General features: G+C 49.2%; 2 protein-coding genes across 2 annotated transcripts in view; both read right to left on the reverse strand.

Moving 5' to 3' along the window:
• Ephx1 (epoxide hydrolase 1) overlaps window positions 1-27,628 on the reverse strand; it is a 53,983-nt gene that overhangs the window by 12,206 nt on the left and 14,149 nt on the right. The gene's annotated exons all lie outside the window — the stretch shown is intronic.
• The window catches only part of LOC130875056 (epoxide hydrolase 1), a 31,421-nt gene continuing 14,209 nt past the window's right edge, over window positions 10,417-27,628 (reverse strand). The window contains exons 2-9 of the mRNA XM_057770692.1: window positions 23,861-24,048; window positions 21,179-21,359; window positions 16,417-16,644; window positions 15,314-15,443; window positions 14,628-14,836; window positions 12,785-12,893; window positions 11,240-11,365; window positions 10,417-10,842 (exon numbers count right to left, since the gene is read on the reverse strand). Of these exons, the coding sequence (XP_057626675.1) occupies window positions 10,641-10,842; window positions 11,240-11,365; window positions 12,785-12,893; window positions 14,628-14,836; window positions 15,314-15,443; window positions 16,417-16,644; window positions 21,179-21,359; window positions 23,861-24,043 (1,368 nt within the window). The 5' untranslated portion in view covers window positions 24,044-24,048 and the 3' untranslated portion in view covers window positions 10,417-10,640. The remainder of the gene's footprint in view (window positions 10,843-11,239; window positions 11,366-12,784; window positions 12,894-14,627; window positions 14,837-15,313; window positions 15,444-16,416; window positions 16,645-21,178; window positions 21,360-23,860; window positions 24,049-27,628) is intronic.

A 27,628-nucleotide genomic window follows, 5' to 3' on the forward strand; every position in this document is an offset into this window, starting at 1 on the left:
ACAGCAGGCATGGACCACATGTTCGGTTTAATTTAGGCCAACAATCCTGAAATTGTGTATAGAAAAGTTGGAAGCCAAAGAGAAGACAGGTAAATCCACCCCACTCCCACTGTGTCATGATTATGGTGACTTTGACACAGCCCTGGATGGGTCCCTGGGGCACATTCTGAGGCCTGGGACCTTTGAGGAGTCTTTGGCTCCTGTTAGGAAGGCTTTCTGTCCACCTAGATCCCTGGGAGATGAGGGCCCACCCGCTGTATGGGCCTGACAGCAGGACCTGGGTCTGAGTGGAGCTGACTGGGCTCCTTGCTCAGTCCCTCTAGAGGGTTATCCTTCTGGTGTGTGAAGGGGAGCAATGGTCAAATGTTCTGGGAGATGGAGTCCAGTTGTTGATAAAGCATTAGGAAGCCCGTCTTTGGCCTCCATTTCATCCCTGTGTATTCCCAACAGCTTTATTGAAACAAAAAGCACATACCCTTCAAATGTCTAATCCAGTTAGAGTAGATCCATGCCATGTGTAACCACCTACACGGTTGCTGGTTCCTTCATGTTCCACCCTCCCCTGGGCCCAATGCAACCACTTTCTCGAATTTCTGTGGCTACTCATGACCTATTAAAGTTCAGAAAATCAGATTATGTGTTAATCCCCATTTGATGTCTGTTGTTTTTTTTTCCCTCAGAGAGAAAAAGAACTTGGTTTCTGCAGACCAATAGGAGGAAGGCTCAGCCCAGACTGTGACTGGAACATGAACCGTGTCCTCGGGACAGTGGCGGAGGAGGTTTCATAAGACGCAATGCGTGTAGGAGCGGTGGGACAGCAGAATATGGAGGGGACCAGATAGGTGCGGGCCTCCAGGCATGGAAGTGTAGGCAGGGAAGCACCCTGTCTGTGTGTCCGGCTCTTCCTCGGTGTTGGTAGAGGCTCCAGGGTACCGCTATAGAGAGTCTCTTAAAGCTGATAATCAGGTCTGTGGGTGTCATTCCTGGATATACGAGTGTGCAGAGGGTCAGCACTAGGGTTTCTGCCACACTGTGGCTAGGTATTGGGCACCTGCTTCCTGGCGTGTATGGGAACTCACATGTGGAAACTGATTATGTCTGGACAGTGACATTACCAACCTCCCCAAGCCCGTCATCAGCCCTGGAGTCCACCGGTTTCTTCCCTCACACCCATCCATCACTAGTATCACACCACTACCACACAGATTCGGCCCCCTCCATGGCCAGCTCCTCTCGGCTCAGACTCCCCACCCCACCTCTAACTAGAACCACAGGCACACTTAGCCCTCACTCCAGCCAGCTTTCGGAGCCACGCCCTGTGATCACAGACGTGAACTTTCCCACACATTTCCCTCCTCAGTTCTGTGTGAATCAGAGTCTCTGTGACAAAGTCACAGTAACAGAAGCAGGCTTTGCTGGTCTCGCCAGGGGCGGCATGGGGGATCCTGGGAAGTGACCATCCTCGACCTGTCTGGCTCAGAATTTCCTTCCTCACTCTCAGTGCCTGTCCCCAGGAGACACATCCTTGATAAGTATCAGTCAGGTGGCAAGACCAGCATTCCTTGAATTAAAACAGACCAGGGGTGGGCACAGACAGGCCCGTCCAACTTTAGTGGATTAAGAAAAGAATGTTGAAGGAAAGAAAGGAAGAAAGAAAAAAAGAAAGAAGAAAAGAAAGAAAGGAGGGAAGGAGGGAAGAAAGAGAGGAAGGAAGGGAAGAGAGGGAGAGAGGGAGGGGAAAGAAGGAAGGAAGGAAGGGAAGGAAGAATAGATTGTTGCACAGGTTTCTTTCTTGTTTCCTGTTTTAAGTTGAAAGCCACCTCCTCCCTGACAGAAACCTTACTCTCGGAGAAGGTGCACAGTATCCTCTGGAGCCTCTTGTCATGGAAGGTAGGGTAGGTGTAGGGACTGTGGGGGACACACAAGTAAGCTCCCTGGCAGAGCGGGCAGGTGCATGGAGTTCCCCCAGCCCGAGGCTCAAACCATAACAGATCCTGTTACTAGGAGGTAAGACTGTGCCTGTCCTGGCTCCTGTCGCGGTCCCTAGCACCCTGCACCACAGCGGGCACAGACAGTCACTGTTTTTTGGACCCAACTGAGCAGGTCCTGGAAGCAAATGAGCAAATTTTGCATGATGTCATCAGGACAGCAGCAAGAAGGGGCAGCAGGAAAGATGACCGACTTGTCCAAGGAACTTGACAATCAGCCCCCTACCTGATTGCAGCAGGGAGCGACCAAAACACGTCTGTTGCTTTCCCTGGGGACAGCAGTGTCTGATTTCCTCTTCTGGGCAGGGCTATCCCAGTGTGCCTGACTGTCCACAAGGACTCAGTGCTGGCTCCTGACTCCTCGTCAAGCTGCAGACCTGTGGAGCTCTGCACACAGTAGCATCCCAAGCCCTTGGGAGAGGCAGAGCGACCGAGTGTGAGTGTCTACCCACTCTCTTTTGTACACTTGCACAGCCCAATGACTCAGCTGATCTGTGTGTATCCAGGGCAGTTATGACTCTGGACTTCAGACAGCAAACTGAACTTCAATGACCTGGAGGCCGGGTGCCAAGAGATCACCACTGGCCCTCCATCTAAAGGAAGGGACTCGGGGACCTAGGGTGTTAGGATGGCCCATGCCAACTTTGCCCAGTAGGCTTATTTCTTGGTGGAGTTTGGGTTATGTGTGGGAAACGGCAACCTGAAAATGTCATATTGAAACTTCAGAAACAACTCATAATCGAAAACCGCGTGCCACTCTAGGTGGCGTGATAACAGCGCCCACTGTCCCACTCCGTCCCGCCGGCTTCCTAAGCCATGCCTTAGTCCGCTGAGTCAAAACTAGACATTCGAGGTGCTTGTTAGTTACTCAGTGGTGCTCAGCTGTCACTGCGACTGTCACAGTATGGCAGAGCTGTGTCCTGATTTCATTTCATAACAGTTCCAAGGCTCAGGTCCAGTGATACCGGCAACGCCGTACAGAATACAGGCTGCGGCTACCATTCACCTGGTTTATCAGTTATCGTTGTTGGTCTCTCCCTGGGTCTAATTGCAAACAGCTTTCTTGTGAGTGTGTATTCAGTGGATAAACACATGCATTCTAATACTCTCCTCAATTTTCGGCTGCCACCAGGTGAACTCTCTTGGAATGTAATATCTTCCAATAAACCCAAGTGAAGTTATAGTGGGGAACAAAGTAACAGATCTAAACTGACATTTGAATTGTTCTCTTACACTCGGATTAAGATAAGGCTATTAGTACTTTGCTCAAGGAAGGGACCTTGAGACTCCTGATCTCCGACTACAAGGCAGGTTTGACTACACCAGTCTCCACTCCTTATTTTATAGCAGGTAATAAGTGCTATTCTAGATTAGCCCAGAGTAGCAGCCGGCATCGACCTTCTGTAGGTTGGGTCTTGAGGGTGTGATACTCGACGGTGCCTACAGATTCATGAAGAAGACACAAGTCAGGGAACTGAATATATAGCTCAGGAAGCAACAGCAGAAACTGACACGGGAGGGTGTCAAATTGCAGTTCTGTGCCGCAGAGCTAAGTGACAACCTCAGAATGGGAGGAAGCTTTTTGCTGGTGCTTCATGCAACGGAAGATTAATATGTAGAACACACAAAGAATGAAAAACAGAAGAACAAAAGATCCAGTTTAGAAATGGGCCAATGCTTTGAACGGACATGTCTCAAAGGAGGAACAAATGGCCAATAAACAAGGGAAAACGCTCAATGTACTTTGCTGTTAAGGAATGCATTGCCATACAGTAAAAATGGTTGCTATCGAAATATCTAAAAGTAACCAATCCAAGTGAGGGCATGGGGAACAAGGAATCCATATACACGGTTGGTAGGAACGTGAATTAAGGCAGCCACTGTGGAAATCAGTATGGAGGTTCCTTAAGAAACTTAAGTTAGAACTACCATATGACCCAGCCACAGTATCAGTTATAAGTTTGGAAGAATATAAGTCAAAATATCACAGAGAGACCCTGCACATCCATGTTGATTGCTGAATTATTTACAAGGCCAAGAAACCAGCATAGAAACCAACAACAGATGAGTGGATAAAGAAAACGTGGCATGCACACACAAAGGGGCTTTTCCTAAGCTATAAAGATGAACGTCTTTGCAAGCAAATGGTAGAAGTTGCGGCCATTACATTAAGCAACTGGTGCCTCAGTCCACTAAGCCATGTTGTTGGTCGTGACGCAGGAAGACAAGTGTTCTAGCTGCTTTTCTGCTGCTCTGATAAAACACCATGGCCAAGCCACTTACCGAAGACTTTATTTGAACTTATGGTCCCAGAGGGGTAGGAATTCATCACGCGGGGTAGCATGGCCGCAGCGGTGGGCTCGTGGCAGGAGCAGGACATTGGGCTCTCACACCTCAACTGCCAGCGGGAAGCAGCTGGGTGAGGCCTTGAGCTCTCAAATGTCCTCAGGAACATATTTCCTCCACAAAGCCTCCAGATAGTGCCACCAACTGGAAACCCATTGAGTGTTCAAATGTCTGAGATTATGGGGGAGATTTCTCACACAAACTTGCATAAGTATTAAATGTTTTCTTTTATATGAGAAAACTAGGAAGGAGAGGAAAAAAGGATGGTAAAAATAGAATCTATTAAGGAAAGGCACCCGGAGAGGAGAGAAGCGTGGGAGTGGCCAGGTGTGGTGGCGCACACCTTCAATCCCAGCATCTGGGAGGCAGAGGCAGGCAGGTCTCTATGAATTCGAGGCCAGCCTGGGCTTCCTGATGAGACTCAATTTAAAGAAAAGTTTGGGAGTGAGAGACTTGCAGTGGTAGGTGTGATGGCTAATCAATTATCAACCTGATGAGCCCTAAAATCACCTGAAGATGGGTGAGCCTCGGGGCATGCCTGGGGGGATTATCACAGGAAGATTAAGAGAAGTGAGAAGAGCTACCCACTGTGCAGTACCATTCCCTGGGGTGGGGTCCCAACCACAGGAGCACACTCTTCTCTCTCTCTGCATCCTGATTGTAGGGGCAACGTCACCTTACATTCTTGCCGCTGTGACTTTTCTGTCACAATGGACCATGGAACCATGGGTCAAAATCAATGCTCCCTTCTCCATACATTGCTTTGTTAGGGTATTTTAACAGGTAACAGGAAAAGTAACGAGACGGTAAGGAAGAGTAAAGAGCTGTAGAGACATGCATAGAAACCCAATAAAGCCATCAGAATGCCTGTCTGAAGAAAAAGACAAGGTACCCACTGCCGCTCAGCTCCCCATCTGCCCCCAGCAGCCATTTACAGTCTTAAGCCTAACACTACCTGTGGTGTTTTGAATGTAATTGGTTCCCATAAACTCATAGTGACTGGCACTATGAGGAGGTGTGGCTTTGTTGAAGTAGCTATGGCCTTGTTGGAGGAAGTGTGTCACTGAGGAGGCGGCCTCTGAGGTCTCATATATGCTCAGGCCATGCCTAGGGCTTCAGATCCCTTCCTGTTGCCTACAGGTCAAGATTAGGACTCTAAGCTCTGTCACCAACACCTTGACTGCCTGTATGCCCCATGTCTCGTCATGATGACAATGGGCTAAACCTCTGAAACTGGAAGCCAGCCCAGTTAAAAGTTTCCTTTCATAAAAGTTGCTGTGGTCACAGTGCCTCTTCACAGCAATAGAAACCCTGGCTAAGACACTACCTTGATGGGCAGGGCAGGACACCTCCTGCCAAGGGCCAGACTGTTGGCCAAGAGGAGGGTAGGTTGCATTTTTTACTCCAAAGGAAAGGCTGATAGAAGCCAGGCCATGGGTCAGGAAAGGATGCTGAACAGTAAGAGTCAGGAAGCCTATCTGTCTGCATGGCCCTGCCCACAGGCCTTCCCCACCATGCAAAGAAACTGGGAAGCGCATCCCCCAGGGTGGCAGTAGCTTTATTATTGCAATCTGTAGAAAGTGGGGTCTCCACTGGGAGCCATTTCTCCCACCCAGAAGTTTCAGTTTTAACTTGAGGAACCCCATTATCAATTTCCATAATAGGTACACCCTGGTTATATTCCCAATGCCTCCTCGTATCCTCCCTGTCATTGGCTGTCATATTTGGGACTTTGTAGATGGAAGTTTCTGTCCCACCCAGTCCCACAACCATTCAGTCCCAAAGAAACACACAGAGGCTTATTTTAATTATAAACTGTTTGGCTTATTAGCTCAGGCTTATTATTAACTAGCTCTTACAACTTAAATTAACCCATAATTCTTATCTATGTTTAGTCACGTGGCTTGGTACCTTTTCCCAATAAGGCATTCTCATCTTGCTTTCTCTGTGTCTGGCTAGTGACTGCAGACTAAGCCCTGAGTCGCTGTTTCCTCCCATTTTATATTCCCCTTTGGTGCTGGAATTAAAGGCATGTGACTCCCTAGTACTAGGATTAAAGGTGTGTGACACCACTGCCTGGCCTCTACTGGCTTAGTTTTACCCTCTGATCTTCAGGCAAGTTTTATTTATTAAAACATAAATAAAATATCACTATAGAATATTTCATTTCTGTGTATTTTTCAGGTCATTTGTTTTCCCTCTTTTGAGCTGCTCATTTCCCATCCATTAGCTGGATGACTTTTTGCAGGGGGAGGTTGTGGGAGGCATGTCATTTCTGGAGCTCAGTATAGATCACCCCCCCCGTCAGATGTGTAGTTCTGTGGGCTGTCCCCTCACTCTGTTGATGGCTTTCTTTGCTGCACAGAAGGGTTTTTTTGTTTTGTTTTGTTTTGGTTTTGGTTTTTCGAGACAAGGTTTCTCTGTAGCTTTGGTGCCTTTCCTGGAACTAGCTCTTGTAGACCAGGCTGGCCTTGAACTCACAGAGATCCGCCTGCCTCTGCCTCCCAAGTGCTGAGATTAAAGGCGTGCTCCATCACCGCCCGGCTCAGAAGGTTTTTGATTTCCTGTAATTGGTTTGTGAATTCTTGAGGTTTCCTGGCATCTTTAGGTCCTTCCTAGAAAGTCCCTGTCTGTGGAGTCTATATCGAATTTGAGTTATTTCCTTGATATTTCTCTCCAGAAGTTTCAGAGACTCAGGTCTTAATGAAGGTCTTTGGTCCACTTTAATTGGATTTTTGCGCAGGGCGAGAGATGTGGCGTTAGCCTTCTTCTACACTCGAATATCCGGTTCTCTCGTCACCATTTGCTGACACTTTCTATCAATGTGTTTTTGACACCTTGAGATTAGGTGGCTGTCATTGTATAGGTTTATATCCAGGTCCTCTCCTGCTTTCCATTGGCCCACGTGTCTATATTTGTGTCAGTATCATGATGTTTCTGTCACTATAGCTCTTTAATGTAATTTGAGGCCAGGTACTGTGACATTTCCAGCATTGTTCTTTCTGCTTAGGACTGCTTTGGCTATTTGGGACTGTTTGATCCAAACACATTTTTTGAAGTAATTTTTTAAAATGATTTGTGAAGCATATTTTTGGAATTTGGATAGGTACTGAGTTCAATCTATAGACCACTTTCACTAACATGGACATTTCCACAATATTTACTACGTATTCATGAGCACTGGGGATTTTCCCTTTTTCTAGCATCTTCTAGTTCCTTCTTCAGTGTTGTAAAGCTCTCACTGTAGAGGTCTTTCACCTCCTTTACTACATAGATTCCTTTTTAAAAATTAATTTTAAATTTTTTATTCTTTTATGCATATGGTGTTTGCCTGCATGTATGTCTGTATACAAAATGCGTGCCTGGTGCCTGCCGAGGCCAGAACAATCACTGACTCCCCTGGAAATGGAGTTACGGATGGTTGAGTCATCATGTGGATGCTGGGAATCTGAACCTCTGGAAGAACAGCCAGTGCTCCTAACTGCTGAGCCATCTCTCCAGCCCTAGTATTTTACTTTTTAGAAGTTATTATGAGTGGATTCTGATTTCTTTCATATAAAGCTACTGGCTTGATAGTGCTTTGGGCTACTAGTGACTTGATAAGGTGCTTTTGCCTCCCATACTTTGCTGAAAGTGTTTATCAGCTAAGTTTATTCCGCGGGGTCTTTAATTCCGTTTTGGGGGGGCTAATAAGAGTTTTGCTCACATGTATGGCTGTGTAGCACATGTGTGCCTGGTGTTCACAGAGGCCAGAAGAGGGCGTCAGATCCCAAGGAACTAGAGTTACAGATGATTGTGAGCCACCATGTGGGTGCTGGGAATTGAACCCTGTCCCTGGGAAGAGCAACCAGTGTTCTTAACTGCTGAGCCATCTCGCCAGCTCCCTTTAGGGTCTTTTAAGCATAGCCTCATGCATTCTAGCAATAGGTACAGTGCAGTCTCCTTTCACATTTGCATTTCCTTCTTTTAGAAATAAACTTAAGTTTCCGTGCACATACACGTCATTCTCGGGAGATAATTCTGTCCCGTGTGAGTCTTGTTCCCACGCATCCTCTCTGTGTTAGCTCCCTGCCCCTTACCCGCCAGTCTCAGCATGGTTAACCAGGTCAGTGGTCAGTGCTTAGGACCAGGTGTCATTATTTCACTGAATGATGCCCTGGTAGGCAAGGGGGATCATGTGGCATTCTGAATGCCCAAGAGGGACTTCGAAGCAATTCCCTCAGGTGAAAAGTGAACGTTCTTAATATATGAGTAAAGAAAAAGATACCAAATGCTGAGACCCTGGAGGATCAATCTTTGATCCATGAACTTATGGAGAAGGAAAAGAAAATTCCTGTCATATTTCCTGTGGCCTCACACACCACCCCAGTTCCAGACAGGGTTCAGTAGTGATGGTTTTAAGGCTTCAGGGAAGTTTTCATGTATCGGTTGGGAATCTTGGAAGGCCTCCCCTATAGATAAACCGGGAGCTTTGTAGGATGGATGCCAACCCCCTGGGCTGTAATGCTCTCCTCACCTGCCCATGCTCAGACACACTGCCTGGAGGAGTGCAGGAGGCTCTGGATGGGCCCATGTGAGCTCCTCTGATAGCCACAAGGGGGCGGCAAACACACGCCTCTGAATTCAGCAACCGCTTGAGGCATCTGCTCCAGAGGAATAAGATGCCAGGATCCCTTTCCTTCCTGAGTCTCCTCTTCTCTAGCTTCCAGATGTTGCTTAGCAAGAGGCTGAGGGTGGGAGTCTCAGACAGCAGAGCAGTGATGGATGCTACCCTAATAGCCAAGGACAGGAGAGCGGCCCTGGCCTTTCCAGCTGATACCACTGTGAGGTCAGGAATTCTTCTTAGAATAGTCTGTCCTTGGACAGTCTCTTCTGAGAAGATCCCCAGGGACCGTCATTACTCAAGGACACCTGAGGTCCTTCCAACAGCAAGAGAATAGGTCAGATGGGTGCTGGAGATCCCTCGTTCCCAGCCTATGCTGGGGAGGAGGCATCGCTGACACACTCCTGTCTCCACAGACAGCCTGGCTTCCCAAATGAAGTAGGAACCTCCTAGAATACAGTATCAGGAAGATGTGTGTCCTCTGAGGAGTGGGGGAAACATCTCTGTTGCTATCCTGAAGCAGTCAGGCCTGACATGAACTCCAGATGGGTTCCAGAGCCCAGGTGCAGCCCCATGTAGGGACTCCCAGTGGGGAGGGGTGGGGACCAGGAAGGCCCCTACTGTTGCTGATGCTTATGGTAGGGGTCTCCTGGAAGCTGTACGCACACTTTAACTGTCGTGCAGGGGTTTTGTGTTACGTTACCTTGTGTTACGTTACCTGGGACTCTGGCTAGATCAGGGCAGAGGTTCTGGATCGCCACAGAAAGCACAGACAATGAGAATTATCAATAAAGTTCCCACTGGGCCCAGCTGGTAAGACCCCATCTCAGTGTTTGCTGAGGTGGGGGGGGGAGCAGTGCCATAGGGCTCATGGGAAAGGATATGAAGACAGAGTGGGAGTTGGAGAGTGGGGTACCCAGGTTGGGTGCTGAGCATGTCCTCAGTCTGAAGTTGCGCCCGCAGAAGACCAGGCAGCCCCTGTTGCCCCAGCGGGGTCTTGGAGCTGGACAGCTACTTTTGACAAAGAGCATCCTTCCTGTGGTCCACTGGGGGGATGACTGAAGGACAGGATCATGACAAGAGATTTTTCGGGGAAGAGGAGGAAGTGCTGCTGTAGCGGCACAGAGCCAAACCTGGGTGATCCTTCCCTCTACCTCAGAGGACCATGGGACCAACACAGCTCTGCAGATCTCGCTGAGCTCACCTGGTGGGGCCTGGGGTACTCAGATCTTCTCACAGACAACCGCCAGTTCCTAGGGGTTGTGTACTGGGAGCGGCTCAAGGGGTACTTGTAGTCTTCTGGGGTCTGCCTAGGGCAGGGTGGCCTGGACTACTTACTGGTGGCATCTAACTGCATCTCTGCTGTAGTCAGCATGGCCCAGTAAGACCCTCCATGATGGGGCCGGGGCACCTGGCAACTCTCTTTTGGAAGGAAAGCCCCATGTGGGTGTCTAAGAAACACATGGAATTTGGTCCAGACACTCTTAGAAATAAAACCATTTATCATCAAAGCTTAACCCTGGTGTGCAGTGGGGTGATGCATATGGAATGGTGAGAGGGGACTCTGGGTGGGGGTTAAGTGTGGACCCCCAGGGTGGTCAGAGGACAGAAGCAAACATTCCTTAGAATGGGGTCATCTCTCCTCAATGTGCCTCCAGGGGAACCAGGGCTGCTGCTAAAGCCATGGTTGGAAGCTAGTATCATCACTGCAGCTCAGCCAGGGACACGAACTTGCGGATGTCCTGGGCCAGAAGCTTGGGCTCTTCAAAGGCAGCAAAGTGGCCCCCACGCTCCATGTAGGAGTAGGAGATGAGCTTGGGGTACTTGACCTTCACCCACTTTTCTGGAGCATGCAGTATCTCAGAAGGGAAGGCAGAATAGCCGGTGGGCACAAAGACCTTCATCCTGCAGGGAAGAGGGATAAAGGTGAGGCAGAGATGCTGTGCTCTCTGTTTCCAGAGGGGACACCTATGGCCTGGGGAGAGCTCGGCTAGATCATGGAGCCATCAAAGGCTTACACTCCCATTATAGCTCCTGTTTTTCACTTACTAAGGACGCTCTCTGCCTGGGAGGACCATGTAACAGGTCATGTGAGCCTCTAAATACCCACTTTGCGAGTCTGTTTCCTTGCTGTCACCTGAGCGTCTTAATGTAGACGTTGTAAGCAGGATCCAGAGAACATCAGGATCCCAAGAACATCTGCTGTCTTTCTTATCTCACCATCTTGCCTTCTTTGAATTGAAGTCCAAGTGTTTACCAGCCCCAGCCCCAGAGTCCCCTCTCCCTGCTCAGCCAGGCTTACCCTTCATGCCTATGGACCATGATGCCCTGGCCCATGTTCTCCTTGTAGAAGCGCTGGGAGGAGACAATGGTTCCTGTTGTCCAGTAGATCATGATGTTGGTCAGCAGATCTTCCAGGGAGAACTTCCTGGGAAAGCACACAGGATGCCCAGGTCAGTGAAAGCTATGGCTGTTAAGAACAATGGGGCTTCCCCTTCAGGCTGGGAACATCAGGTAAGGCCTAGCTTGGGAGTGCAGGGAAGGGTTGAGGAATTACAGTTGTCACTCACGGCTGTGACCTTCCACAGCTCCGGCAATCCCTGGTAGCTGTCTGCCTTGTAAAAGGGTCTCTGTGTTGGTGGCCCATTGCAGAGCGCTGCCGTCTCTCCTATGACACCTGCTGACCTCACTGATTCAGCCCTGTGGTCTTCTGAGCCTTAACTGTGACTAAGTTATAGCCCCAAGTGGCCTCACAACCCTGCTGACTCTATTCGATCCCAGTTGCTGACTCCTCCAAAGGTCCCAACCTTGGATGTGTCCTGGTGGGCCACACGTCTATCACAGCCCCACCTGCCTGGTCATCCTTTTTGAGAACATCTTAGTCTGGCAGATGCCAGTGCCCACTGTGTCCGGGCCTGGCATTTCCAGGTTTTTCTGCCCTAGAAAAACCAGTGTTGGTCCCTGAATCACCCATCCGTCTCCTTGGCCATGTCAGCTTTCTCTCCTTCCTAGGCTAGCCACACTATCTGTCACGTTACCCTTAGGCCCCTTCTTCCAGCTGCCCTCCCTTTTCCTCCAACTCCACTCCCACTCCACCCTCAATTCTATTCTCAGTTCTGCTTTCTGAACTGCTCTTACTGCTCAGGTCTGTAGAGTGAGGCTCTTATCGGCCTCTGTCCTTTCTGTCTGTCTGTCCCATCCTTCTGTCCTTTCCTTTCCCTCCTCTGTAGGGATGTTCCAGCATCTCTAGATGCTGCCATCCACATTTTCTGTGACATCTACTCCAGGACAACCAGACCACATGGGTCTGTCTCTTCCATATGATATTTTACTCCAGCGCTACCTCTGTGGATCCGAGCTCTGAATGGACACCTTTGCTTGGATGTCTTGCAGCCTGTGCCTCGATGTGACCATGCCACAAAGAGCATGGCATCAATGCTAAGCTCCGTGTCACTCAGCACTGTGTCGGAGGGCACACAAACACACCCTCACATGTATGTGCCTCTCCCCGCTGGTTTCCACAGAACCCACAGGCTACATAGGTGCCGTGAGCGAGGGTTCAGTTATCCTGCGATGAAGGGTGTTTGCGACTTTGGGGACTTCCTGGTACACATATCTTGTCTCACCACCAACTGGAAGGCTGAACAAGTCACTGGACATTGATGGCCTCTACCTCCCCATCTCCATAAGGACAACACTGGCCATGGAGTAGGGGGTGCAGCGAGTCAAGGGCTGAAGATGGTTACTGGCTTCCCCCGTGGAGCGCCTTGGGGCGGGGATGGAATGGCAGGCAGAAAGAGGCTGAGCCTGGGGACTGGGTCCCTGCAGCAAGGCCGTGGGGCCTCACCTCTCCAGGCCTCCGTCCTCCAGGTCACGGTATTCTGACTTGGTCCAGGTGGAGAACTTTTCTAAGATGTAGGCAGCCAGGCCCACGGGCGAGTCGTTCAGAGCACAGCCTGGATGGAAGGAGCAAGGGAGGGATTCGAGCCTGGCCCCAGAGAGTATGACTCCAGGACGGAGGTGTGTGGGTGCCACAGAGCAGTAGCAGGCCCAGCAATGCACCCTACTTCTGAAGCCCTGGCCTGAGTAGCCTCGTATAGCAAGGGGAGATCAATAGCACAGCCAGCATTAAATATCAAATATCATGGCTGGGGTAACAGTGGAGAACAAATGCACAGCCAGCATTAAGCATCATGGCCAGGGTAATAGTATAGAAGCCTCTCAAAAGTCATACTGAGCAAAAGGAGCTAGAATACAGAGTCCATGCAGTGTGGCTCCAATCACCAGAAGGATGAGTACCGGAAACAGCACCCTAGGACACCTAGTTAGAGGAGTGAGGGGGACCCATTCAGGTCCCGAAAGAGTCCATCACCTGTGTCGGACCCATAGGGCCTGCATTTACAACATGTGTAAGGGACAAGGTTGCCAGCTCTTCTGGAGACTGACTTCTCGTGCATGCGTGTGCGTGTGTGTGTGTGTGTGTGTGTGTGTGTGTGTGTGCGTGTGTGTGTGTTGCATTTTTAATCACTGGATGAGCATCTGTTTCACAACTGGAAAGGAATCCCGACTTTGTACAGGGCTAATGTGATCAGAGGCTGTCCTTGGTGTGGGTATGGGACTGCCAGGGGAACTGTGGGAGGCTCTGAAGTGAGCAAAATGATTCCCAGGTGTCCTCTGAATGGACTCGAGGGACATCCAGAGGACACCTCGCAGTCCTTGGTTCCTCTAAGGCAGTGGTTCTCAACCTGTGGGATGTGACTCTCTTGAGGGTTGAATGACCCTTTCATAGGGATCACAGATTAGATATCCTGAACATCAGATATTCACATTACAATTCAGAACTGTAGCAAAATTACAGTTATGAAGTAGCAATGAAAATAATTTTATGGTGGGGGGGTCATCACAACATGAGGAACTGTATTAAGGGTCACAACATTAGGAAGGTTGAGAAACACTATTCTAGGGTGGGGGGGGTTCCACCTTCCCTTGTCTTTTAGCTACTTTACAGCTAAAAGAAAAACCAGGAAAATACAAATGGTTCTGGTCTCTCAAGAAGAAATACACACCCCCCACCCCAGGCAATTTTGTTTCTATACTGGGGATTGGATCCAGGGACTTCAGAGTTGCAAGGCAAATGCTCTCCACTGAGCTGCCACATGGACATGTTTACCGTGTTTACTAAGCCACCCAGGAGGCCTTGTCTTGTTGTGGCCTCCAGAGCAGCTGGGATTACAGGCTTGCATGTATCACCAGGCCTGACTACTTGTGGGTGTTAATGAGTTCTGTATCCATTAGAAAACAAGTTTGTATTTAATACCTTTGAACAAACTACTGTTTGTTTGATCATCCTATCATTTTTCTTATGGACTCAATTTTTTGTTCATTTTCCTCTCTTTTCCTCCTCTTCTTTTTTGAGTCAAGAGTCTTGCTATATATCCCAGGATGGCTTGGCACTCACTGTGTGGACTAGGTACCTAAAACTTGTGGGGGTCCCCTGGCTCTACCTCCCATGCCTGGGATTATAGCTGTACTGAGTGGCAAATGGCTTAGCTAGCACGTGCGATGCCCTGAGTTTAATTCTCAGCATGAAAAGCAGAGTCCTGTGTACCTTGTTAGGGCTCTCTTGCTGTAAGCTGTGTTCTCAGGGGCAGTGGGATTCCCTCTGGGTCCCCCTGCCCTGGTGTGCTTACCCACGGTGTCTGGCTTGGTGGCCTGGATGTGTAGGTAGCCACTCTCCCTCATGATGCTGTTGAAAACCTTCTCCTTGAAGGGGTACAGCAGCTCGATATCCCTTTCAGTGTAGCCAAGAAATCTCCCGAAGCTCTGGCCCAGGAGAGGGGTCAGGGTGTAGATGCTTCTTGAAATGAAAGCCATGTTCAAGTGCAGGCCTTTCACGTGGCTGTGGGCAGAGGAATGGGCACAGGTGAGCTTGACTGCTATGTGAGAGGAGATGGGGCGGAAGGGACAGGATTGAAGAGCCAGTCTCTGTTGGCACCTGTCCGTTGGGGGCATCCACTGAGTTGAGATGAGTGGCTGGAGAGGAGGGAATTGTTCTGGAGTATTCTGGTCAGGCCTGTTCTAGATCTTGTCCAACATGATCTCATACAGGCTTCTTCGTCTGCTTTAGACAGCCACCACAGTTACCCCAAGGAGAGGATGGGTCAACACGTCCTCTCTTACCCAATGAGGGAAGATCTGTTTCCTCAGCCCCAGGCCCACAGCATCTGGGCCTGTGGGGACCTGGCTAAGAGGCGCTCCAATGTCTTGGACACTGCTGGAGGGGCCCTAGGGTCAACAGCCTGTGTCCTGTGTGGATTCCACCCACACAGAGATCCTGGAGAGACTGTACCATGCCTGAATGACTACATCAACTCACTTGGGAACCATCTGGGCCATGTTGGTGCAGATGAGGGACCCCCAGTCCCCTCCTTGAATGTAGAATTTCTGGAAGCCCAGTCGCGACATCAGCTTGTAGAAGATCCGGGCGGTGGCCACCGTATTGAAGCCTGAGTGTGAAGGGAACAGACAGGGTGTTCTGCACAGCCTGGGGAATCGTCTGCGATAGCTGTGCTTTGAAGACAGACAGGGTATTCTGCACAGCCTGGGGAATCGTCTGCGATAGCTGGACTTTGGGAACAGACAGGGTGTTCTGCACAGCCTGGGGAATCATCTGCGATAGCTGGAGTTTGGGCTTTGAATGAGTTTTAAATACAGTGGCAACAGTGGCAGCTAACAAAATAGCAAACAAATTGGAAGTTTTCAATAGGCTGTAAAGATGAGCAGAGGAGCCTGCCCTAGGAAGCAAGTAATAAGGGAACCTTCCCAACATGCCGCAGAAATCAAAGAGGGAAGTTGAGGCAGTCAGCTAGAATGCCCATGGAGAGTTTTCTCTCCATGGACGAGCTTCCCACTGTGGGCATTTTTATGAGATGGGATAAACACAGCAGCACCCGACTCTGCCTTCTAGCCGTCCTCTAGGATGCAATGCTCTTAACACTCTGAGCTGCTTGCTGGTTTTCTTTCTTCCCATTAGAGTCAGGGGGCCCAGGACTGGATGCCTTGAAGGACACTTTGAGATAAACATGCTTGAGTCTGAAATAGGGGGTCAGGCTAGGGGTGTTAGCATCTTTGCTTCCAGTGCCCGTTTCACCTTGAGCACAAACAGCACACAACTGACCAGTACGGTATTACTCAGGGAGTCATGGCTGGTGCGCCGGTGCCTGTGAAATTCCCCAGACCTTTCTTTCCCCAGCTGAGCACAAAGAAGCTCAGAGGAGACCAGAAGGAAGGAGCCTTGGCACCCTGAGGAAGACGCAGACCACAGGGCAGTGTGCCTGGTTCTGCCACCCTTGGGGCACTGAAGCCACTGAAAAGTCTGTGAGCTACACAGCACAGGGTTCCCGGGGGCACTGCCCCTAGCAGGTACTGGTAGGAACAGACCAGTCTGGAATGTGTCTTCCTCCCTCCAGCACCCTGTACCTTTCTTGCTAGCTGCCTCTGAGAAGCCATAGCCAGGAATGGAGGGGCAGATGACTTCAAACACGTGCTCGTCACTCAGGCCGTGGGCCTTGGGGTCAGTCAGCAGCGGGATGATCTTGTAAAACTCATAGAAGGAGCCAGGCCAGCCATGCACCATCAGTAAGGGCTTTGGGGTGCGGCCTGAGGGCAGCTGGGGAGGCTTCACGTGGATGAAGTGGATGTCCAGCCCTGGGGAAGAGCACAGTCGGGGTGAGGGAAGGAGGGGCCGCTGCAGTGGAGGCTGAGGTCCTGGGGAGCTTGTTTCCCTGTGTGCCATTCTTGGAGAGATTAAGCGCTGTGTCCTTGATGTCCCTAAGGTACTGATGACAGTAATAACAAGTCTCACTGTTAGGTGCTTACAGTTAGCTCTGGCTATGTGCATGTCCTCGCTGACATCCCAGCCACATTAGAGTGAGCTCTCTGGAGGGCAGAGGTGGTCTGGAATGCACTTCCGGGATTCCAGAGCCCAACAGAGCCTGGCTGACAGAAGGCTCCATAAACACTTGTTCACCGAGAACACAGCAGAGCGAGAGGGGACCGTATACCCAGCGACAGCGGGTTGTATTCGACAGAGTTCTGCAGTACAGTCGTGAGAAGTGACTGTCATCTGTGTGCTCACGTATTGTACTGAAGAGGTCATAACCATGGAATTAAGTGATCATGTCCAGGCCACGGTGTAGCCCAGTTTCACAAACAGCTTTATGCATAGTATATTCACATACATGGGGTTATATGTATTTTAAATTTCTTTTAAAAATGGAAATATTTCTATTACTCTTCAACAATTTCATATATTATACATACATGTCTATATGTAAATGATTTGTGATAGTACCCACTCCCCAGGACCCCCTCTCATATTCTTATCTTCTTTTCTAACTCATTGAGTCCAATTAGAGCTGTCTGTATGTGAATGGACGACCTGCCATCAGCTACAACCCCGAAGAAAAATGACTTCCCCACCAACAGCTTCTCATCTAGGGGAATGTCACGTTGGGGTTATCGACTAGCCTGACCTGCTTGCTCATGAGTGCAACAGCCATTATGTAGCTTATAGTCTCACGAACCTGCCAGAAGCTGAAAATTTTGGAAGTCAAAAATGCCTTCGTCAGTGGCAGATCACGTGCCTAGTATACATGAGGCCCTGTGTTCAGTGTGAGCGTACTCACACACATATACACACATAGATGCACTCACACGTACACAAACACACAGAGATGAACATACATGCATACACACATGCACACACATAGATGCACATACACACACACACACACACACACACACACACACATTTAATGACCTAACTTGTCAAACACGAAAGCTCAGCCTTCTCGGTTCCCTGCAGAATAGCTTGTTTCCTCTGTGGTAATGGGGCCGTGTGAGAGTTGTGCCTAGACAGACTGTGACCAGCCCGGCAAAAGGACCAAATTGTGGTTTCTACAGAAGGCATATTGACTTCACATCATAGTAAAGGAGAAAAACCGTGGACTAGACCCTCGGGGGCCAAGGACTTTATATAACTCTGTATGCAGAGATTTGAAGTTCTCAGGGATAAGCTCCAAAGTTACACAGAGCAATCATCTGGGAGTGGGACAGCTGAGTACTTTAGTTTTATTCTTTGTGATGAATGTATTAACTTTTCTATTATGAACAGATATAAAATGTATACATTTTCTACATGTATTGGCTGAAGCATTTCTTATCAATTATAATTTCCCAATTATAAAACTAAACTCTTGGGGGCTGGAGAGATGGCTCAGAGGTTAAGAGCATTGCCTGCTCTACCAAAGGTCCTGAGTTCAATTTTCAGCAACCACATGGTGGCACACAACCATCTGTAATGGGGGTCTGGTGCCCTCTTCTGGCTAGTAGGCATACACACAGACAGAATATTGTATACATAATAAATAAATATTTAAAAAAAAACTAAACTCTTTAAAGTCCTATTCTATTGCACGGCTACGAGTGTTTTGTCTGAACGTATATCTCTATACCACACGAATGCCTGGTGTTTGATGAGGTCAAAAGAGGGCACCTGATGTCCTGGGACCTGGGGACCCTAATTCTCTGCAAGAGCGGGAAGTGCTCTTAGCTGCTGAGCCCGGCTCTCCAGTCCCAGCACTAGACTGGGAAGTTCTCAAAATTACTTTTTAAAGATTTTATCCATTCACATTGTACTGCTGGGGCCTTGATCCCAGGCGCTGCGTGTTCTAGGCAAATGGCCGGCCATTGAGCCACACCCCTCTCCTGCAGCCCTGGTCACCATGGCTGTAAAAGGCAGGGCGGGACCTAGGACTTATACATCTATCTTTTCCACAACAGTCTATGCAATCTTAGCCTCTCCGCAACCCAGTTAGTTTGCTTCTGTCAGTTTCTGTTTCAGATACCTCACTTAGGTGGAATCGTGAAGGATGCACCCTTTTGTGAAAGACACCTGTCACCTGGACAACATAATAAATACCCTCCCTAAGGTTTATCTGCCCATGGCGTCACACTGCAGAATTTTCTTCCCTTTGAAACTGTTATCTCTGCCCCAGGTTGAGCCTCAACTTTTGATCCTCCAGCCTCTGCCCTCCGAGTGCTAGGATAAGGGATGATGACACAAGCTTCGTTTTCTCCCTTTCAAAGCTGTGTGACATTGATAGGTAATTCAGTACTGTGCAATTCAGGGTTTCTCAGCTTTAATCCGACCTTATTCTCGGATGAAGAATGTTGATCTGAGACCTGACTTGTGTTCTAAAGGACTGCTTCCTTTAGCACAGTGCTCATGCACAAGAAACACTTCTAGAACATATTTCCTTTTAACAAAACTAAGAAGCTGGGCTTGTTCTATTTTAGAACCTTGTTTTTCCCACTTTCCAGTACCTCCCAGGGTCCTTCTCGGCTGCTAAACTTACTGCCATCTTCAAGTTTACTTTAGTAGGCATCTTTTTTATTTTAGTGGGTATTTTTATGATTTCTGGACCACACTACATGGTATGAGGTTATTTTTATTCAAAATTTAGTACACCATCTGATTTTAAAATTAGGAAAAAAACCCCACACATCTACATGGGCTCTCCCGAGAAGGTTATGTAAAAACAGCAGAATTTGGATCTAGACTAGGAACTCACTGCCAGGAATACTCACCTTTATCTGTGCTCCCTTATAACATTACATCACAGAAACTCAAAGTTATTATCATCCTTATTAATTCCTATTAGTATTAGATATAGAGCCCAGTGTTTTGCACAGACTGCCTCTGGGCCACATTCCAGGAAGGAGGATGCAGAAAGCAGGGTGAACCACCCCAACCTGTGGGGTCCGGGAAAGGAGCGGAAGGGTATGAGGACTGAAGTGACAGATGGCCCACATGGCCACCAGAGAACCAGGATTCCAAGCTCAGCAGGCAGACCCCATCCTGTCAGGACCACAACTGCTCAGGGGTGAGCTCCAGGCTGGAACTGCCTTCTTGGAGCACTAGCACATGGAGGAAGCTTTGTGTTGTGACAGAGACTGGGGCGTCCAGAGGTCACTGGGGTAAAGCTGTGTTCCTAAGTTTGTCACCAGAAAGGAAACAGCCCTTGGCACCCCCTGCCCTGCACTCTCTTATTCTCCAGCCTTGGCTCACCCGTCCCTCACCCTTGGCTCCTATTTACCTCGGCGCAGTGGACCCTTCTTCCAAGAAGCCTTACTCACAGCTGTAGGAAGCAGCTTTGGAGCCTTCTCTCTGTATGCCCCTAACCATGATAGACAGGAAGACTCGAATCCTGTCCTGTCTAACTGCCCATCCCAGGCTGAGTACAATACCTGGGATGGAGAAATACCCTGTTCGTATCAGCTGCATGGATACAGAAAAGTTGAGACGGCAGAGAGATCCATGTCTGAGCTCAAGAAGCAGTGTCATTGGCTTTAAATGACAACCTGTGGGGACTGGTATGTCAGCCTGAACAGATGGCTTTGGGAGAGTGGCTTGGATGCTCTTGACACAGTCATGGCAGGAGATGCCAGGTTCTGGAGAACAGCCTAGCAGCACACACGAAGAGTGAAACTTGACCACAGAGTAACTCCAGACTCCTCCTATAGTCCCAGCTACTTGGGAGGCTGAGGCAGGAGAGTCATTTAGTTATGCTCCCAAATTCAGACCAGCCTGGACCATCAGTGAAACAGCATCCTAAAACAATGGACAAAGGATTTAGACACGAATTTCTCCAAAGATCTAAAAATTAAAAGATGCTTGATACCATTAATCACGGTGAATAATAAGTCTGCATCACCACGAACAAACAAAATGACACGACAGTTTATCACAGGGTTGACTGCTGAGCACCCCAATGGATTACCCAGCTCAAAACTCCAGCAGGGGCTGAGCTGATTCAGGCCATGCTCAGACCCCAGGCTTCCTTTACAGATACCGCACAAGGACCTCTAGATTCCTAACTGAACTTTACAGGTCTCTGGTTGCAAAAATCATTGCCCTGCCATCAAGTCTAGTGTTACACACTGATGGTTTGTTGACTCTTGGCATTATTTGTACATCCTGGCAAGATGGTGAACCACAGCATCTTTGTGACCTTTCACTGGATTCCGGGGTGCTGCAGCATGATTGACTTGGGGTCACTGACCTTCCTGCATCCTGGGGTGCTACAGCATGGTTGACGTTGGGTCGCTCATCTCGCACAGGAAGGCTGCCCCTGTGACTCACACACCCCTAGGCCCGGCTGGGCTTCTGCAAACTCACCTTCAATCTTGGTCTTGAAGTGAGGGTACTGGTTGAGGATCTCCACCTGCTTCCTCCAGTCAAACTCGTTCCTCCAGTAGGACACCACTTTCTTCATGTAGCTGGAGTTGAAGCCATAGTGGAAGCGACTGCCCTCCAAAGGTGGGGATGCCCGGAACCTATCGATCCTGTGGTGTAAGTCCTGCAGTGAGGAAGTCAGGGTGGGTGAGCAGAGGCAGGAGAGAGCTGTGTCCACAACTCAGAGTGAACCCCGCGGCCACAGACGGACACCGTGGAGGGGCCGCACCGAGCCCATGGGTGTCACTGGATCCCTGAGAGGCTTATGGGTTCTCCCTGTGGACTTCAAATTCCCTTTCATCTATCGGTGGGATGTGAGGTGCAGGGAGAGACTGGAAGACTGCTCAGGCCACACATGATCCGTTTTCCCTTCCAGCTCCCTTCCAGGCATCCTCTCATTCCTTAGGTTTGCGAACAATACTCACTCTTAACACACCAAGCCATGTATAGGTCTGGAACTGGAATACTCTGCAGGGAGTCATATACCAAGATGCAAGCTCTCTACTCTTTCCCTGAAGTGAAGGACCAGCCACAGATGGTCCCCACATGAGCAGTGGGGCCATGGCCACAGATGGTCCCCACATGAGCAGTGAGGCTGTGACCACAGATGGTCCCCACATGAGCAGTGAGGCCGTGGCCACAGATGACCCCCACATGAGCAGTGAGGCCGTGGCCACAGATGACCCCCACATGAGCAGTGAGGCCGTGGCCACAGATGACCCCCACATGAGCAGTGAGGCCGTGGCCACAGATGACCCCCACATGAGCAGTGAGGCTGTGGCCACAGATGACCCCCACATGAGCAGTGAGGCTGTGGCCACAGATGACCCCCACATGAGCAACGAAGTTGCGCTCTAGTCAAACTTACACACAGGACTAAAGCTCAAAGGCCAGACAATCATTGCATGACTTTAATTATTACTTTTCTTTTTAACCCCATGCTCCTTTAAAGACACCAAAGTTTACTCACCAGGCAGTTAAAATACAAGTGGTAGGCTACACTTGGCCTTGAGCCATGGTATGCCGGTCCTTGCTGCACAGTATCAAATAACCCTAACTCAGATAAAAAGGACACAGGATCCAAATACAGCGGATTCAGTTCAAAGTTCAGCACTCCAGCTGAGGGACGTGCCTGGTGCCCCATGGAGTGGCTCGGGTGTCACTATTCCCAGCGGTTTTCATGTCCCTGGGCCTCCCCCAAACAGGTTTGGAAACCTAGACTCCTTCCATGTCTTGGCTCCATTCAGGAGGATCCTCAGAGCTCAGCTTCCTCCCTCAGAAGCAAGGGCCCGGTGTGCCCCACAAAGGAACCTCAGCCACTTGCTCTTGGCTTCAGTTCAGTTCCCGGTCTCAATCCCTTCCTCCTGGGACCTTTTGTGACCTTTGGCTAGAGCCCGATGACATTAATCTCTATGGATGTGTGGGTCACTCTATCTTTGGATACTCCCTTTTCGCGGATGGATGCTAAATGCTGAGCTGTGTGAGGGATGGGTCTCTGTTCTCCAGGCACCCGGTGGGGCACCTGTCACAGTAGCTGCGTAAGGACCCCACGGGGAAGCAAAGAATGGGCTTTGTAAGGTCTGCCCCCTTGGCACCCCACTTGAGTCTGGCTCCTCCCTCTACCCTCTGGCCCCTCCTTTCTGACTCCAACTCTACATGAAAAGGCCAGGATCCTTAGACTTAGAACTCATCACCTGGGACCCACTGCTGGACCGTTCTCAGGACCCACCTCTGAGAGCTGGTGTAACAAGTGACTGATGTGGATTCCCCTCTGTATGCTGTGACTAGGTTTTCTTGCCATTGGTTAATGAATAAAGCTGTTTTGGCCAATGATGTAGCAGAGCAAAACTAGGCAGAAAATTCAACAGAAATATATATATATATAGAAAGAAAGTAGGTGAAGTCAAGGAGATACCATGTAGCTGCCAAAGGAGAAGGACCTGGAAACTTTCCAGTAAGCCACAGCCTTGTGGCAATACACAGGTTAATAGAAATGGGTTAATTCAAGATGTAAGAGCTATCTAGAAATATGCCCGAGTCATTGGCCAAAAAGTGTTGTAACTAATATAGTTTCTGTGTGATTATTTGGGTCTGGGCAGCCGGGAAATGAAAGAGCAATCTCTGTTTACAAGTGACAATGGACAGGCTTGGTGTAACGAAATGATGGGCCCAGAAGTGGTCAACACAGTAGGGGCCTACCCACGGCTGACCCTGTGGTCTCCACATGACGGTATTTCCTAACACTACTTCCCTCTGTCCTTGTGACTTCCATATCTACCCTGGGCATCTGCTCACTTTCTCCCTTAAACTCTGGACCAGCTGCAAGTGGGCATGAGGGGAGGGGGATGGAAGCCTCCTTTGACCTCTGATGAATACAGTGACATTGGGGAGCCCTCCTGGGTCTTGCGTGGGAGAGGAAAAGTAGCTAGATAGATGGGGTTAGTAAGTAGGAAATACCATTTAGGAGCGAAATGCATCTGCCCCCAGGGGCTAGCATGGACAGACAAAACCTCAAGACGGCCCATTTCTTAAGTTCCATCTTCAACCATGTCCCCACTCTGTTCTAAGGAAACCACAGCCAGTCTGCCCCTTTGGTTCTTACCCAGCTGGGAAAGGGCGTCTCACCTTGATCTCCTCATCTGATGTTTCCACCTTGAAAGGTCGGATGCTCTCGTCTTCTCTGGCTGAGGGCTTTGACCCTGGGCCCCACCAGCCATCTCCGAGTGGTAAAGTTTCCTCCTTGTCCCGGGAGACAAACCGGTAGATGACAAGGCCCAGCACCGAGGCCAGGAGGAGTTCCAGCCACATGACTCCTGTAAGATTGAATGGGATCCATCAGCAAGAGGAGCGACCCAGCCAGAACCTCATGTCTAGCTTTCCAGAGACTAGCTACCAAAAAGGCTCTTCCCAGCGCATCCCGCAATGTGATGGTAACCTTGACTGTCAGCTCTTCCCAAAGCTAGGAGAAAAGCCGCCAGGTGTGCCTGTGAAGTGCTTCCAGGAAAGATGAACTGAGGTTGGAAGACCCACCATGGATTTGGTTGGTGCCATTCCACATCGAGAGTGCCAGGCTGAACAGAGGGAGAAAGTGGGCTGAGCACCAGCATCCAGCTCTCTCTGCTCCCTGACTGTGGCACAGTGTGACCATCGACCTGCTCCTGCCACCGTGTCTGTCTACCATGATTGACTCTATCCTCAAGCACAGCCCAAACCAATTCTTCCACCCATAAGTTGCTTAGCAGGAATTTTGTTACAACAAACAGGAAATAAGTCACGTGCGACCCGCTCCTGGCCTTCTTCATGTTTGTCCTGTGGGAGAAGTGAAGGGTGCCAGGATGAAAATGGGGTTTATTGTTCATCCCCACAAAAAACGCTTATGAGAAAATAATTCTTCTATGTGACTGATAGTAGCTGTGGATAAGGACTCTGTCATAACCTAAGCTTGCACAGTGGCTGCCACAGTCCCACACAGAAACTTCTGCAAGGACAACAGTGTAGCCAATGTCTTCCACCTCATTATGAAGTCATTTTCTTTGTTAGCAATAGTGGCCAAGGCTACTGTTTCAATGTATTCGATGTCATGCAACTTTGTTTTAATTTTGTCTGTTATTATTATTATCCCTGGTCTCAAGAATAGTAGGCAAGGGCTCTCTCACTGGTGAGCTACACTGCCAGTCGTCATTTTTGCCTTTAAAAAACTCCCTTTGTTTCAATCTTTTCTAATATGGGTATAATTTACTATGACCTGTGTATTCTCTTATACTTTTGGTTGTGAGCCTAGTCTTAACAGCTGAGCCATCTCTACAGTCCTTACCTGTGTATTCTCATTACCTTGTTTTTTGCTATTCCTAAATTAATATTAATATTTGGAGAGACACTGGTTCTTGTTTGATTTTAATGATGTTTGAGACGGAGTTTGGCTATAATATCTAGGCTGGCCATGAACCCCAGCCATCTTCTTTTCTCAGGCTTCCTAGTACCCAGGATTACAGGTATGCCTCATCATGTCTGGTCAGTAATTTCCTGTTTTAGGCCAACAATGCTGAATAAATATAATATTAAATTATGTAAAATGTTAGAGAGACAAACTTACTCATAACTCCAGTAAGTAATGAGAACTGCCCACATCCCTAGGGCACATATATGGTGGCTTCAGCACAGTTCTGGGTGGAGGCTGTGGAGGCTGCATATGGAGGCCGGGGCCTCCAGAGGGGCCTTCTGCTCCTGAGGTCACTCACAAGGCTCTCTACACCCTGATGTGTGAAAAGAGGGGCTTCTGTCCCATGTGTGGTCCTGGGAGGAGGGTTCTTCATGGGGCACAAGGGAAAGCGACAGGACAGAGTCCTGGGACACTGCACACAGCTGGTGGGGGCCAATGCTAGGAAGCCCGCCTTTGGCTAAGCGTGTCATCTCAGTGTGTTTTCACTAGCTTTAATGAAATAGGACGGACATGTCTGCAGTGTACTCATGGGCATGGGCGAGCAACTGCACAGCTGATGTCAGCTGTTGTCATCCCAACAAAGAGAAAGCCTACACCCCAAACCTGTCACTTCTTTAGTCCCCAGGGCATCCTGGGCCCTCAGTAACCACGTCTCCGGTTTCTGTGGGCACGCACTATTACATTTCAGAAAATCCAAGCTGTACTGGCACGCCCATGAGTCTGAATCTTTTGTCTTTTCTGTCAGGAGAAAGAAGAACTTGTATCTGCAAACCAATACAGAAAGGTCCCAGCCCAGCTTTGTGGCCTGGCATCTCAGCTTCCGTCTTCCAAGTGCAGTGCCTTGCTTGGCACGAACAAGAACCTATCCTTGGAGAAAGGGCAGAGGAGGTTTCCCTGGGCACACTATAGTCAGGACCGGTCTGGAGTGATGGAGGAGGAGCAGCAGCCTAAGGCAGGAAAACCCTTTAGAAAAACACCTGTGTGCATTCCACCCACTAATTTCAAATGGTCAGTGTCGAGGCCCCTCTCTCTGTGTGTGTGTGTGTGTGTGTGTGTATTTGTGCACCTCTCTCTGTGTCTGTGTTGATGCATGCATCTCTCTTTCCCTGTGCATATGTTTGTGTGAATCTCTCTCTGTTGGTATGCACTCCCTCATTCCAGCTCCAGACCAAGGCTCGTCTCTCAGCTTGAGGCTCCCTCAGCCCCTGTCCTCAGATCCCCAGTCAGTCAGGTGGTGAGAAGCGCTTAAATTAAACAGGTTAGAGGCGGCTGAAGTGGAGTCCCTCTGAAGCCAGACAGGGACTTTGTATGGTCTTCCCCCCCCCCATTTCCAGAGATTCTGTCCTTGCCAGAAAGTCCTCTTCTTTGAGAAGACAGAATACTGTCACCTGTTGCCCCAGAACTACTGGGAGAAGACCAATTTCTCACGATGTCATCAGGAGAACTGCAAGAGGCAGCAGGAAGGAGAGCCATCCTGCCCAGAGAACTTGACAATACGACCCCCACCTGACAGGCAACAGTAAAAGGCCAAAGACTCCTTTGTTGCTTTCCTTGGGGACAGAAGTGCCTGCCTTTTCCTTTTTTGGGTGGAATTATCCCAGCATTCTCTGCTCTTCCCCAGGGCTCGGTGCAAGTGCCTTGACCCATTTGTGGTTACAGCACCCAGAGCCGGGGGACAGGTGAGGGGGGCTGAATGTGAGTCCCTACCCGCCCTGTCTTTTCACACATGCACAGCCCCAATGACTCAGCTGATTCACTGTGTGTACAGGGCGGTTATGACTCTGGACTTCAGACAGTAAACAGAACCACAGTGACAGAGACCCGGAGTCCAAGAGAACAGAATCCAGGTAAAAGGCATTTCCGATGACTCATGATGGTCTTGCCCCAAATTGTCACCCCTTATGCAGGGCTTTGTTTACCCATGGGTGACAGAAACCTGAGAATGTAAATAGAAATTTGAGAAATAATTCTTAGTTTAAAACTGAGTGCTGGGCTGGCAAGATGGTGCCGTGAGTAAAGGCACTCGCTGCTAACCCTGGTGGCCTTGGCTTGACTTTGGGGATCCACATGGTGGAGGGAAAGAACTGACTCTGGTGAGCTGTGCTTCTACCCCTTCACATTCCCTCCCTCCCCCAAGACCCCAAACAAACAGAACCCAAAAGCTGGGGCTGTAAATGGTGATATCGCCACTGTTTTGTTCAATGTATCCATGATGTATACACTAGGTGTATCCATGACATATATACTAGGTGTCCTTTAGCTGCATAGGAGCACCCACAGTTATCACAGAGATGGTTCCAGTGACTCCATTTCACTTGGCTGCCGTGGTGCTGGGATGTCCCACAGTACAGCGCTGTCAACATGCAATTGAGTTATTAGCTATTGTCAACTTCTGATTGGGTCTCATTACAAGCTTTGCTTTATCATGGGCAAGGAGGTAGAGGAATGTGTGG

Source organism: Chionomys nivalis, chromosome 5, assembly GCF_950005125.1.
Source record: "Chionomys nivalis chromosome 5, mChiNiv1.1, whole genome shotgun sequence".
Taxonomy (NCBI): Eukaryota; Metazoa; Chordata; class Mammalia; order Rodentia; family Cricetidae; genus Chionomys; species Chionomys nivalis.